Source organism: Urocitellus parryii, chromosome 13 (genome assembly GCF_045843805.1).
Source record: "Urocitellus parryii isolate mUroPar1 chromosome 13, mUroPar1.hap1, whole genome shotgun sequence".
Taxonomy (NCBI): Eukaryota; Metazoa; Chordata; class Mammalia; order Rodentia; family Sciuridae; genus Urocitellus; species Urocitellus parryii.
The window spans coordinates 46,989,558-47,005,289 of NC_135543.1; the positions used below are offsets into that span (position 1 = coordinate 46,989,558).

General features: G+C 46.2%; 1 protein-coding gene across 1 annotated transcript in view; it reads right to left on the reverse strand.

Moving 5' to 3' along the window:
• The window catches only part of Cables1 (Cdk5 and Abl enzyme substrate 1), a 104,788-nt gene that overhangs the window by 44,132 nt on the left and 44,924 nt on the right, over positions 1-15,732 (reverse strand). Inside the window, exon 3 of the mRNA XM_026388063.2 lies at positions 12,642-12,734. Coding sequence (XP_026243848.2) covers positions 12,642-12,734 — 93 coding nt within the window. The remainder of the gene's footprint in view (positions 1-12,641; positions 12,735-15,732) is intronic.

Below are 15,732 nucleotides of genomic sequence, written 5' to 3' on the forward strand. Positions count from 1 at the left end.
AGATGCAATAGAATTTGGATGAGGTCATATTAGATGAAATCTAATAAGCAGTGATCTTATAAGGAGAGAGGGATCTGGAGATACCTAGACAGACACAGAGGGACGAAGACTGTGAGGCACAAGCCATGGAAGCCAGGGACTGCCAGCAACCCGAGAAGATGCCAGGGACGATTCTCCCCCACAGCCTTCAGGAGGAACACGGTCCTGCACGCCCAGCCTCTAGAGTTGAGAGAACCCCTTTTTGTTGCTTTAACCACCCATTTTGTAGTGCTTTACAGGGCAGTCCTGGAAAAGAAAATCTAGCTGGCACCGTCACTCTCTTCCTGGCAGGGCTCTGTGCCACACGTCACCTGCTGGGTAGATCCTCTGGACGTCTAGAATACATTTGCTGAGCCCCAGGAAGATGAAATGATAGAGACAAACATCAGGAAACAAACGAGCGGAGTGCAATCTGGAAAGCCATCCGCTGCCCAGCTCCACTCTGACCCCCTTTCCCACAACTGCTGCGTCCTCTCCTCACAATGCTTTATTAAAATCTGGAAGAAGGGGGACTTGACCCCTTTTCTCCCTCTTCTGAAGGGTTGGCAATTACATAATGAGAGTTGACGAAAACAGCAGCAACAACAAGAAAATGTTCCTGTGCGCCCCATTCAAATACTCATTAGCCATTGGGGGATGCGCTTCCTCCTTGGGAAACGCTCCCCTCGCTGTTGGAGGTGGCTCATTCTGGGTACAAAGGCAAAGCAGAGTTTATGGGGCGTCCAAGAACATTCTTCACAAAGCCATCTGTTCCCTTCCTGGAGCGGTATGGAGACGATATCCTGGTGCAGGGAGCTGGGAGGAGGGAAGGAGCCCCTGGAGAAGAGGGTGCTAAAACCAGGAGCCTGAGGAGGTGGTGGGGCTCACCTGGTTCAGGACTTGGTATCTGGGTCAGGCTCTGGAGGAGGATTCCAGCAGGTGAGAACAGGACATGCAGGGAGAAGGGAGACTTAGACAAGCTGCAAGGGACTCGGGAGGCAGGCAGACAGCTAGCACACATCAAGTGGAGAGATGGGGTCACCAATATTGGTGGTATCAGTCTTCTTATCATGACTATTAGTATTACCACCACCACAATCAACTCCATTACTGCTATTACTATGACTATAGCACAGGCCTTCACTGTCTGCTAAGGAGGTGTACTTTATCCTGCAATCTAGGGAGTGGCAGAAGATTTCAGAGAAACAAGTTATGCGATCGTCTGCCCCTCCTCCTGCCTACCACAGGTATTTTGTGAGCACTCCCTCTATGCTAGATATTGCACTAGGAATTGAGGATCCTATGATCAACGCTGCAGCCAAAGGCTCTATCCCAACACAGTTTGGTGTGAGGTCGGAGATGTTTACACAGGAGTGTAAATTCTGAGATGGGACGTAGAGGGCGCTAGTGAGCACACAGAAGAGCTGCTAACCTAGCCTGGAGGAAAGGACCAGATGAGTAAATGGTAATCAGGGTACAATATAGAGAGATGTTGGCTGAAAGGACTGGTGAGGAGGAGCATAGAGCCTAACTGAGGATAGTACAGTTCCACTCGCCCGGCGTTCCCACTGAGGATAGTACAGTTCCCATCACTGTGCCACTCGCCGGCGGTCCCACTTCCCTCTGCAAAGCACTGACCCACGATGCTGCCTCCCACAAAGCTAAGGTGAAGGGCTATTGTATAAGCCACATCCACTGACTTGCATGTGTATGTTTTTTGTGTCCCAAACCTGTTTCCATTTAGTGGTACTTATTACTTCTATTTGCTTTTATTCAATAAAAGCTGCACTAACTAATGTGAAAAAAAAAAACAGGAAAAAAAAGAGGTGTTTATATTAAAACTCTGCTGAATGCTTTTAAAAATCCAAATAAGGGTGGGAAGTTAGCTCAGTGGCAGAGCACTTATTTACCTAGCACATGTAAGGCCCTGGGTTATATCTCCAGCAAAACAGAAACAACAACAACAAATTCAAGCAAGGCCAGCCACTGGGGGGAAAAATGCAGTTGAAGTAAGTACAGGTAAGGTAACTACAAAACTTTAGGGGAAAAAATGGTCAAAATCCAAAAGGATTTGCACTTAAGATTCTTGGGTCCAGTCTGGACATCCCAGCAATGGGTGGGGGTGATGACACGCGGACAGTTGATGTCACAAACTCTCCCTAGACCCACGGGCAAAGAAAAGACTGTTGCACCGATAATCACTAAATATGCCTTAAAGCACAATGCTAAATATGTACAAATGTGTACGTGACTTTGTGGGCATTTCTTCTAGTGTTTACCAACAGTGGCCCTTAACCAAGCACGACTGTAGCAATTCAGCACAGCTGAAGGCTGGCATGGGGGGAAGAGTGGCAGGAACTGGGAAGGCACCAGTTAGCGGACCTGGAGTCATCCTGGAGCTCAGCAGATCTGGGAGCAGGCTGGGGGTCCCCGGCTTCAGTGGGTGATGGAAGCCATGGCACAGAGGAGCTCTCACAGGGATGGCAGTGCCATGAGCAGAGGGTAGGGGGCTGGGATAGAGCTGTGAGGAAAGCAGCAGGTCAGGATCACAGAGAAGGTGAGGCAAGGGACTGTGCATCTGTTAGGGCCACCACGACCAAGCACCAGTGTGGCTTAAACAACAAAAATGTATTGTCTCACAGTTCTGGGGGTCAAAGCCTCTGAAGTGTCACCGGGGCCCTGCTCGCATGGACAGGCCCTTCCTGGCTGCGGATAGTTCCTTGACCTGGGCAGCATCACCCTCATTTTGATAAGACAGAAGGCTCTGTGCGGTGTTTTTTATAGAAGGACACGGGTCACAATGATGGGGTGTGGGGGAGTCCACTCTACTCCAGCATGACCTGACCTTAACCAATTCATCTGCAATACCTCTATTTCCAAATAAGCTCACATTCTGTAGTACTGGGGATTAGGATTTCAAGTTATGAATTTTGAAAGGGGGACACAATAGGGAGGTAAGAAGAAAACAGGTTGAGCCTGAGTCACAGAAGTTAGGCAATCCTCCAGACAGCCCCCTAACTGTCTGCTCTAACAGGACAGCACTGGTAACTGTGTCCTCAGTGTGGCCCTGGTTGATCTGTTAAAAATAATTACGTTTTCCTTCCAAGCACTGCCTGCCCCTGATGGCCAAGGCTCCAGGCTCTTTCACTAAGGGGAGAATTACAACAGATCTGCCGAGAGAAGGTTGTGTCCACGTGGAAGTGGTTTCCAACTCTACACTTCCTTCTGTGACTCTTCCTATTGTCTGTAAATCACACTGGCTGTAAACAGCAAGGGCTTAAGTCCATGAACTTTCCAACAGCAAAGGTCGCATGTGTGCACACACCCACAGAGGCACCTAGTGCACTTGAGATTGAAGATCATTTCTCTTAAGGACACAGAAAACGCAGACATCACAGCACCATCTCCACGCTTTTTTTTTTTTTTTGAGGGGGAGGTGTGCAGGGGGTTTACTGGGTATTGAACTCAGGAGCACTCCACCACTGAGCCACATCCCGAGCCCTATTTTGTATTTTACTTACAAGATAGGATCTCACCAAGTTGCTTAGCATCTCACTTTTGCTGAGGCTGATTTTGAATTCACGATCCTCCCGTCTCTGCCTCCAGAGCCACTGGGATTCCAGGCGTGCAAAACCGCACCTGGCACCTCCACACTTTTTGAAGAGGTATGAATAATGAAACCTGGGCTGTGTGATGCTGAGCCAGCACCCAGGCATGGCTGGGTCCCCCTGGGCACCTGCATTCTAGTGCCAAGTGGCAGCTCCCACCTTCCTCCCACTACTCATCAGCACAGGCAGGTAAAGCGGGGGAAACATGACGGACTGAGACATGATGGGCAGCGAAATCCCATGGGCTGGGGACCTTGGCGACAGAAGCCTTGGTGACGGCCTGGAAGTTCTGAAGGCTCTTTCAGGCTGGCCACTCACTTTCCCTTAGGACCGAGCTTTTGCCGAAAATTGGTGGCTAATGCAAAGATGATAGGGATGAAGTTTTCCTGCTGGACTGCTGCTGTTGCTGTGATAGGAAGTGAGATGCATGCTCAGCAGGGGCTGTCCTCCCAGAGGACACACGCCACCGTCCGTCACACTCTAGATTCGTTCCAGGGAGAAGCAGCGATGATACTCATCTTCCTCCAAGGCAGTCTGTCCACATTTATTTTTTGAAACATGCCACTTTCTCCACCTCATTTTTCAAACTAAATCAGGCTGACGGAATTGATGAGATCACAAACAAGATCTTAGTGCACTCAGGGCTTCACAAACCCCTTTTTCCTCCCAAAGTTTTCATTACCAAAAAGAAAGGCTACCATGTGATTCTAGTTCCGGCTCTTTTTTCATCTTATTTCAAAAAGATAAAAGGTGCTGAAATCTTCCATGTCTTTTTTTTTTTTTTTTAAGTTTTTTTCCTATCGAGTTCACACTTAAAAAGAGAAACCACGCTTCCTCATTTTTTTTTAAAAAATCCACTCCCATCCCATATCCTTTTAATTTTAAATCAATTTGAAAATTTCTCCCAAAGGATATCACAGCTCAGTAGCTCAGTCCACTTACTGTTGAGAGCATTTCTCTCCTTGTTCACAATGAAATGCTTCTGGAAGAAGCCCCAGGACATGGGCACTTCCGGGGCATGTGGCAGCTGCCACTGTGTGCGATGTAGACGTTCCAAAGTCCGATGACCTGGAAGACTCTCATCTGTTGTTCTCAAAGACACATGTTTATGAGTCTCAAGACCTGCAAGCACCAAGAAGAAATGTCCTTCCTTTCCTAACAGGATGATGAGGCCGACTAGACATCACTGTCATGCAAGTACTGGCTGTCTTTGGTCTTCACGCTCAGAATCTCTGCTTGCCGCTCTGGGGATTCAGTCCTACCTGCCCAGCAGTGGGCTTTCACATAGCAACAGCTGGCCTTGCTCACCGAGGCTCTGTAAATGCCTGTCATTTTCCAGGGTGTAACTTAGGCTCAAGGACTGGGCTCTGTCTTTACTTTTGCTTTAAGTCAGTGAAGATGCAGATGGGAGTTATGGTGATTGGCAGCTCCCCCTGCCAACCACCCTCAACCCAGGATGTTGAAGGGATGCTGTGGTGTGGGCCATTGGCTGCCTCTCTTCTTCACCAAAGGAACAGATGTACATTTGTAAACAGTTTTTTAAAGGCCTCAAGTTATTTTGAACTTCACATCAAAATGAATTCATACCACCCTTTAATTAATAATCAATTTATTTTTGGTGGTGCTTTTTTTTTTGGTACCAGGGATTGAACTCAGGGGCACTCAGCAACCACTGAGCCACATCCCCAGCCCTATTTTGTATTTTATTTAGAGACAGGGTCTCACTGAGTTGCTTAGTGCCTCCCAGTTGCTGAGGCTGGCTTTGAACTTGCAATTCTCCAGTCTTAGCCTCCCAAGCCGCGCCCAGCTGGTGCTGGGTATTGCCTCAGGGCCTCACACACGCTAGGCAAGAGTTTTACTACCACTAAACTTCATCCCCAGTCCCTCACCCTTTGATTTTTCTATAAGAAAGAGATTACCTAACATGATCTGTAATGCTTGTCCTTAACTCTTGGTTGGTCAGAGTGGTCACGTTCAAAGGCAGGCCAGGTCATGCCTCTCTTCTGCCTGGAACCCCCCTTGGCTCCTACCTTGTCTATAAGCATAAGTTCCCCAACTTCTTGAGGCTCTTCTTCTCCTCTCTTCCTTTCTCACTCTGCCCCACCATACCGGCTTTCTTACAGTTCCTCAAACACACCCTCTGTGTTCTGGCCTCAGTGCCTCTTCAACTACTGTTGCATCTACCCTGTGGCTCCTCCTGTTGGGATAGCACAGGGCTGGCTTCCTCCCCCCCTGCACACCTCCACTGGGTGCTCTCCCTGGGTGCTGCCCAGCAAGCCTCCCCCACCCTTGACCCTCAGCAGCTCCAGTCCTTCTCCATAGCGCACGTCTCTCTCTCCTGCTACATGTTGAATTGTTTATCAACAGTCTCCCAACTAGTCTCTGAGTCCTCAAGGCAGGCCCTTCCCTGTCCACTTTATTCACTACCCTATCCCAAGAGCCTCATCAGAGTGGGTGTCGGGAACACGTTCTGAAGAGACAATCCCCGGGCATCACCGCAGTCTGTGTAGTTAAACCACTAGCTAGAAAAGGGAGGGGGGGGAGTCCAGTCCAGGCAGCCTGCGGCAAAGGGGATGGTGGGAGGTAAACACCCATGTGCTGCAACAGAGCACGGATGGCATGGTGGAACGCGAGAAAAAGTCTCTGTTAAATTCTGATTTTTAAAAAACCTTTCGCTAAAGGCCAAGGACTAAAAAAAGAATGGCTTAAGCAAACTCATAACTCAGTGAGAGAGACATTAAAGTCCAGAAAGAACTAAAGATTATTAAAAAGAAAACTGGACCCCCAAATTTTACCTTCTGTCTAGAAGCACAATTCATTCTGAGAAGTCTACGGCAGGGGGGCCATCAGAACACAAATCCAATGTACTCAGACATGACACTCACGCTGATCCCAACACAACAGATGGGACCAACCCTAACTGTATGCCAAACAACAACAACAACAAAAACAGTATGTAAGAGCCATACATGTGTCTGATACTAGCCTACTATGACATGCTAAATTAGCTTACCCTGTATCTTACATCAAATTATTTGCCTTGTGGGAACACGCTGCGCATCTAAATGCCAAGAAGTTTTTTCATATGAACTTCTGAAAAAGTAACTGACAGTTTAACTAAATGACATTTGTGCTCATCTTAATCTTGGCGAACCAGGCTCTGCATTTCTAGCTGATGATGCAACTGCATCCTGGTTCCCGTCTGTAGCGTGCATTCTCTCTGCCTGTCCCTGCTTCTGTCTTCCATGTGCTGCCTGCAGGCGAGGCTTCCCAGCTTCCTCTCCAATCATAGTCTATGTGGGGAGGAGATGCTGCTGCTGGGAACACAGTGCTGTTCTGCTCCAATCCCCCACTGCCCCCCACCCCCTGCAGATGAAGGTCAAAGGTCACTAACAAACTCCAGCTGCAGCAGCTTCTGCTGCTTCAGAATCGGCCAAGCCCCTTGCACCGTCCTATCCACTGGGCTGTGCTCGCCTCCAGGAGCAGCCTAATGTTTTGCTGAAATAAAAACTGTAATGTCTACAGCAGCCCCCTCATTTACTAACCTAGTTATTCCATCCATGAAGATGAAGTTAATTTAACGTGACTTTTCCTTGGTGAACTCATGCGGACGGCAAGCACCCTCCACATTCTTTGCTAAAAAGCACACAAACCATCTGTTCCCAATATCTGCCTGCAGTCAGCCCCAGGCTTCTCCAGTGTGATTATCAGAATTCACCCTCAGCTACTATCACAGCCTCTTTCCTACGCAAGGCGGCATTTGCCTGGGCATTAGACTCAGAACTGCTTTTAGTCTTCATGGCATTTTAAGGAATACTTCTAAATTCTCTCCAATTCCTGGGATCTGAAGACTGAAACCTACTAATCAGACCTCTCCATTCATTTACTTAACACTTAGTGAGTGCCTACTGTGTGTTGGCACACTGCTTTGTTTAGGGTCTACATTTTACAGCTGTGCTTGAAGAACTATAGTTCCTTATAGTTCCTCTCTGAAGAGGCTAAATGTAGGCCAGCAGCTGCCATCAACCCTAAAAGGCTCAGATCCTGTCCCTTCCTCTGCTGAATATGGTTTTAAAACCATTTTACCATTGAGGGCTGGGGCTGAGTGGCACAGCACCTGCCTAGCACGTGTGAGGCACTGGGTTCGATCCTCAGCACCACATAAAAATAAATAAAACAAAGGTATTGTGTCCGTCTACAACTTTAAAAAAAAATATATGCCATCAGACAGTCTGTAAGAGCATAATTCAGTGTCACTAAGGACATGTACCATGTGTGCAAACATCCTGTCTACTTCCAAAACTTCTCTGTGACCCTCAAACAGAAACTGTGCCCACTCAACAATAACTCCCCTGCCTCTCAGCCCCGAGTAAGCGCTCCCGTCTATTTTCTGTCTCTAAGGGCTTACCTATTTTAGATATTTCATACAAATGGAGTCGCACAATATCTGACCTTGTGCGTCTGGCTTCATTTGTTCGCTCAGTGGCATTTTTGAGGTTCACGTGCAAGGCGGCGTGTCTCTGCACTTGACTCCTCTCCGTGGCCCAATGACCTCCCGCACCACGTTTTTGTTTTGTTTATCCATCTATCCTTTGATGGACACTTCTTGTCTCCACCTTCTGGTTATCATGAATAATGCTGCCCTGGTCTACAAATATACCTGTTTGAATACTTCGTTTCAATTCTTTGGGGTGTATACCTAGCAGTGAATTGCTAGCTCATGTGGTAATTCTAGAGTTTTTTTTTTTTTTTAAATCAAGTACTAAACTGATTTCTGTAGCAGCCACACCATCGAACGGTGCCACCAGCAAGGTACATGGGCTCCAATTTTCTTCTCTTTCCCATGGTATTTAGTTCCTTTGGGGCTTTAGTCTCACTTTATTTCATTCTTATAAGCTTGCTCAAACCATTCTTTTCTAAGTCGTAATGATTTTTTAAAATCAAAATTCCAGACTTCTCTCACACTCAACCATGACGTGCTGTGTTACGATGTATGGATTTCACCTTTCCCTTCCACCAGCAATCAGATACCTGCATTGGAATTCCACCTTCCTCCTCCCGGCTGTGTGCTCTTTCGACTGAGAAAGATCAGTGCTTTAGTTTACTGTGTTTGTGGTAACAAATTACCACAAATTTAGTGACTTAAAACAACAGAAATTTATGATAATTGTGGAAATCGGAACTGACATGGGTCTTGTTGCTGGAATCCACTGGAGGCTTTGAGAAGTGGTTTCTGGCCTTTTCCACCTAGAGACTGCCTGCATGCCTTGACCTGCAGCCCTCTTTCTATCTTCAAATCCTGCCAAGGCTGGATAAGTCTTACATCACATTACCCGACACTGATAATCTTGACTCCCTCTTCTATATTTTTTGGGGGAGGGGTACCATGGATTGAACTCAGGCACTCAACCACTGAGCCCCATCCCCAGCCCTATTTTGTATTTTATTTAGAGACAGGGTCTCACTGAGTTGCTTAGCGCCTTGTTGAGGCTGGCTTTGAATTCATGATCCTCCAGTTTCAGCTGGGATTATAGGCGTGCACCACGCACCCAGCTCCCTCTTCTACTTTCAAGGACAGTTTACATTGGGCCACTAATCTCCTACTTACAGGTCAGCTCACTAGCAACCTAAAAGCCCTCTTGCCATGTAACCAAACATATTCAAGATCTATTCCTGAAGACTGAAATTTATTTAAAAGATACCTCCATTCAGGCATTCAGCAAACACGTATCAAGTCTTGAGTTAAAGTATATGAAATACTTTGGGAGTCTGACACCCCGTAAGCAATCAATCAATGTCACCCATTATCATGTATCTATCATAGGCTCTTTTGGCAACATGGTCCTAGCCTCAAGAATTCACTCCTTAGTCTGCACTTTTGGAGATCTGTGCCTCTAAAATCCAGGGGAATGCTGCTTTCCTTTCCAACTGTAAGTCTACCATGACTCCCCCAGGGTCCCAGAGCACCATCCTGTCTTCTGTGTTAAGCCAGAAGAGCAGCAGCCCCCGCCTCATGACTTCCCCTACCTGCTAGTGACAAAAAAACACCTACGGGTCCAGTCAAGGGCTCATCCATCACTCCCTTGGACTGAAATGGTGGAGGCTGTGTCTGGCCCAGGACCTGAGTCAGGGAATGGTCCTCCTTAGCCAGTGGCCTGCAGCACAACTCCCAGTCACCCTCAGCTTGCTTCCTTGGCACTCTCCAGGCCCCAAGGTTTATTCCTCAACAGCTGCTTGCACATTATTGGCCATGCAGTCTACTTGGGATTTTTTTTTTTTTTTTTTTTTGCTTTTTCCATGCTACTAGTATTGTCTTTCATCCTATCTGGTTCTCCGTTTGAGGATATCTATCATCTTCTCCTACCTCAAAACTGCTCTTGAAACTCTTGCTTAGGTCAGAGTCTTACCACAAAGCTGTCTGCTCACTTTGTGAGCTGCTCTCTGGTCCTCGCTATGAGGAGGGACCCAAGTCTTCCTCAAGACTGGGCCTCTATCACACAGTCAGCGGATCTGGGGACAAGGGAGGGAGTCTCAACACCAGGGTCTTCAGTGAGGAAGCGTGACTGGGCCCTGGGTCTGCCCTGCGAGGAGGCTGGGCTGGGTTGTGCTGGATGAAAGTCACCAGGAAGTGGCTCACCACTGGACAGGAGCAGGACTGGAGTGGTGACTGAGAATGTTGGGGTTGGAGGAACCTTAGCAGCTGTGCACCTGCCACTCCTGAGGTGGGGCCAGAGACCCCTACCATGGGCACCACCGGGACCCCTCCTCCCACCACCACTGGGGCTGCAGCTCCTCCAAGTGGCGTAGCCCCCCCCATCACCCCTCTGCTCCCACAGTGCTCTGCTTCCCTTTCTCCAAAGCTGGGTCACATCCTCTCATTCATCGGCTCCTACCCACAATTTCCTCCTGTCACCTCATCAGAAATCCTATTTTCTTCCTGGCTTCCTCCCAAGTTCTGAGGATGATCCATCCTTGCTAATAAATCTGAGGGAGGAAGGCCAGCCCCTCCATCACATGAGGCCTTTCATGTTCTGTTGGTACTGGAAGGGCAGCTCTCACCTGGGCAGGTACGGCCTACAGAGGCCTGTGGGCCTCACAGCTCTTGTTCCTGCCCTCACTTCCAGTCCGTGCATCCTGGGTAGGCCAAGAGTCCCTCCACAAACCCTCCAATCCCCCCGGCCAAACTTCCAGCCACTGCGGGTCTCTCCTGTGGATGCCGCTTGTAGGTCAAGGGTACGTGGGGAGGTGGCTCCAATAATGTCCTTTGGAAATCCCGTGAATCCAAATCTTTTATGAACTACATCCTCTCACTACCTAACCATGCCAGGGAATTATCTGACTTTGTGCCAGCCTCAAGAGGCAGAATACTATTCATTTGGCCCATTTTGTTGGCTCTGCCATTGATTTTATTTAGGAATTAAATCCTTTCTGTGCTTATGCTAAGGTCAGAGAGATGATGGGAGAAAAAACACAAATGTAAATAAGTGACGGTTATGCTAAACAGACTCAAAAGAGATCGTGGTTAAATGAATAGAGTATAATAATTGTGACAGTATGTGTAAGGGTGAGAGAAAATTTGTTAAAGTATTCCAGTAAAAAAAATAACAGTCGAGTAAATTTTAACTAATAGCTCTGTACTCAACGTACGAACATATACCAACTTCATTTTGTTGTTTTAAAACCATTTCAAGTATTTTAAAATTAGGTTCCCTATCTTGATGAGGCTTAAAAATTAGATATAAATAACTCCAAGAAAATAAACTGTAAAAACCATAGTCATTTTTAGTGTTATTAAGTAGGTTGTAAAGTGTATTTTTCAACAACCAAATTACAAGAATTCTGGGCTTGAAGGAGCCTCACTGAAAGACAGTTTAGCAATTTTCATTTTTTTGGAAGGACTGGCTGGAGAATATTAGCAGGACACATATGGTCTTCTAGAAATTAGCAGACCAAATAAAATGGGCCAGGTGTGGTGGAGCACACCTCTAATCCTAGTAGCTCAGGAGGCTGATGCAGGAGGATCTACAATTCAAGGCCAGCCTCACCAACTTAGTAAGGCCCTAAGCAACTCAGTGAGACCCTGTCTCTAAATAAAGTACAAAAAAAAAAAAGGGGGGGGCTGGGAATGTGGCTCAGTGGTTGAGTGCTCCTGGGTTCAATCCCCTGTATACCACCACCACCCCTCAAAAAAAATGACGATGATCTGAAACAGGACAATTCTGCTCTGGGTCAGCATCTCTAACTCACCCACTCTAGCCAGCAGGGAGGAGCTGTCCCTGAGGGTTACAGAGCATCAGAGGATTCAGAAACCAGGAGCTTGATCCCCACCACTGGGCTGGGACGAATGCACTTAGCCATGAGATCATAAGCATGCTGGCAATGATGACTCTATTTGTCATCAGGAGAGTGTTGAATCTCAAGGCCATATAAGTTTCAAATTCAATAATTTTTATTTAATAGTGCTTTTCAAAGAAAGTACCCAAGAGCTGGATAAACACCTATGTCAGAGGTCAACTGGCCCAGGAATCTGAACCAGCCCTGAAGAAGAATCTGTTGGCAGAGCCTTGGTTCTGTCTTCCTAAAGAGAGCTGAAGCCAGAGTCAGAGCCAGAACCAAAGCCAAAAGCTAGAGCCAAGTACAGGAGCAGATCTGGCAGGGAATTTATTGACCACCGCATACAGTGGTGGTTAAAAAAAAAAAAAAAAAGGAAAGAAAAGAAAAATAAAACCAACAAACCAGGGAGAGAAAAACCTGTTTTTCTGTTCAAAGCATTTTATAAAAATATTATGTATTGCTCTAAAAAAATCAAACTTTTGCTGGTCTAAGCTTCCCACCAAGATTCCTTTTGGTGATTTTGGAAGGAGTGGGTAGAGATCATCTGGAGGGGGCAGGGTCCCCTGAGATCCCTTTCATCCTAAGAGTGTAGGCTTAGCCTTGTTCAGCTCTGGCCATGAAAATGGTTCCCCCCGCAACCCCACCCCCGCCAGGCAAGGCGGCTTTGCGTTCAGGTGGTACCTGCCATTCCTGGTATCGTGTTGCCGCATGTTCTTGATAAAATGAATCTTCTTAAAATTCTTTGGTCTGGGCGAACCTGAGAGAGTTCGACATCTGAAAAATAAAGTGGTTTCAAAAACAGAGTCAGTTGCCTGCTGGACAGCTGAGACATCTCCACACAAAGACAGGAAGGAAAGACCAGACAAATGGTTTGAGTCACCCCCAGGCAGGCAGGAGTCTCTGGGATAATGAAGACAATACGGCTAGAAGCAAGGAAGTTAAAAAAAAAAAAAAAAAAGAAAAAACCCAATGACAGACAACTTCCTTGATAATACCGATAATATTTTATATGCGTCTCCAAAAGCTGGCTAATGAAAACTACAGTCTACAGTTATCATAGCATAGTCTACACAGATTCCAAAGACATTATTCTTTATTGTCATTAAAAAAAGAATCTCCTGCATCAACACAGGTAAAGGGAAGAGCAAGTTGTAAACTTAAAGGCTCTGGGGCTAGAGCAATAACATGGGAAATTCAGTTTTCAAAACAATCCTGAATCATTTTGCTTCCAAAGCACAATTTTGGCCTGACTTGCCTGGACGGTTACCTCAACTCCAACTTGACCATGCTTTTAATGCGAAGAAGAATCAACCCAGCTAGTGTGTTTCATCTTTTATTTATTTATTTATTTTTGCTTTAAGGTAAATTTTAAATAAATATCTACTGAATCAAAGTGACTTGGATTCAAATTTTCTCCTCCTACCCCGAAATATATGACATTCACTGTACTGCAAGTCTAAAGACCGTATAGATCTTATTTTCTATACAATATGTTCAAAGTTACCTGGGAAATTCTAAGTTACAAAACTAATATCATCACCACCACCAAAGCAAAAAGCCCAAGAAGTGAGAATTTGCAGTTTGGTCTTTTCTTGACAAAGGGAGCTATGACTTTTCTGGACCCCCACCCCCAATCCCACACACCAAAAATCCTTTTGACCATCGGCTCCAAGGGCTGGCTTCTGCTGTGGGGCACAGGTGCCCATGACCTTGTTTCAAAAGCAAGTTTGGGAAAGCAGTGCCCAGTTTCACAAAGGCCACGCAGAGATCTGGGCTGGGACCTCACCTGAATTCAGTCAGTTCTTATAGGCTTCAGGCAAAGGAGTGAGATCAAGACCCAACAGGAAGTGAACGTGTGAGGGGCAGGTATAGGAAGTAGGCTGGGGAATGGGTAGGCTCACAGGCCTGTAGGGCAATCCCCATCTTTACTGTCTCCCAGGAATATCTCCAGGGAGGTCACGCCTGGAGCATCTTCCACCCACCCTGACCTATACTTCTGCTAAGGGCTGGTACTTCTGGGAGACCTTTCTCATAGTGCTGAATGCTATTTTCCCTCCTTAAGAAACAGCACCTTAAAATGTAATTTAACTTGCAAAAATACCTCTGAATTAGTCAGGGTGACCAAAGCAAAGGGATATACACTATCAGATATTTATCTGGCCAAGGGCCTTCCATGGGCTGTGGATCCAGAGGACAGCCCCACGTCTGATCATCATCTACTCCTTTGGAGCCAGAAGCTTTGGCAAAGACCACATCCTCCCAACCTCCACCATGAACTCACCACCGTGAGTTCTGACCCATGACCATTTGAGTGTGCAGGTCACTTAAAGTTTCCACTGTGTCAGACACAGAAGGTTCTAGAAATATGGGATTGCTGAACAGAAGAAAATCTCTGAAAGCCTAAAGGAAGATATGGTTCCAGGGGTTTCTAGATAGGGCCCAAGGCTCAGAAGTGTCTTACTTTTTTACCTCACTCCACCCCCAAAAGCAGAGTTCTTGGGCCAGCTAGTCTGAGGGTGGTGGGGTCAAGAGATCAATAGTACAGTCCGCTCACTGATCCTGCCACCTTAGCAAACTCTAGCACCTTCCTCCTCCCACCTCTGGGAAGCAGGAACTGGTGCCAGCCCATAGGAGGAAATCCTAGCTGCTCCCCGTCTCCAGGAAGGGAAGCACCAAATTCCAGGAAGTCAGCAATAAGGCCAGAGGTAGCTGTCCATGCCAGCTCAGCAAGGAGGCAGTAGCAGTAAGAACTTCAACAGCAGAAGCCACCAGCACCAGACTGAGGCACCTATCAACAGGATAACTCAATAAAAGTCCTGTTTTTCCATATCAGCTCCCCTTTCTAACTGTATACCCTCCTAATCTAGCTCTTCTTTCAGCAAGCTGTTTGTTGTCTTGCCTTTTTAAAGCACTCAACTAAACCACCAGGGAACCTAAGTGATGCTTTAAGAGAATTGTGGCATTAGCAACAATTGCCAAGGAAACAGGGATACCGAGTGTGCCGATTGCAGCAGGTTAAGCAAAGAACAAATTAATTTCAAAGCCGCCTGCATTAATCTGTAAATATCCATTGAAAACCATACATTTTAAGTGATGCAAAATTAAAGTAGGATAGAATTAAATTAAAAACTAATTTAATGAAAGATGAGCTCTTTCTTGTTAGCACTGATTATAGGATACACTTAATGATGCAAAAGTTTTAATAGATGCCTTGGAGCCATTTGTTTTATGTGCTAAGCTTAAAAGCAAGTTGGGCTAAAAAGCCTTCTGCCCCCACAGTTCCCAAAACATTTTGATGTCATTACTGGTCCTTTCCTATCACAGAGTGGAAAGACCCTCAGAGATAGAGCCCACTCAGCCCTCCCATTTTACAGATGGGAAAACCAAGGCCCCAGAGACACTAATGAGATGGCAAGGCCACATAACCAGTTACAACAGTCAGGCCAATCTCTCAGCATCCCAGATTCCAAAAATAAAGGACCCTTCTACACTGTGTTAATTTTTATTTCCTAGGAGCAAGTTCTAAGTATGAGAAATATTTTTTTAATTAAAAAAGTCCATTTGGGAAAATAAAGACTTCTAAAACTGCCCTGATTTCTGATTGTTTTAAGTGGTTTACACTTATACAAAATTGATTCGAATTTTTCATCACTATATTCTGTAAGTAAAAGTTCAATGAAGTCATAGTTCAGGTAGATAAGCCACTTTTTTACTTAGATCCTTTGCCAGTCTAGACAGATTCTGAGAGGAGGGTTCCAGGATATAGACCATG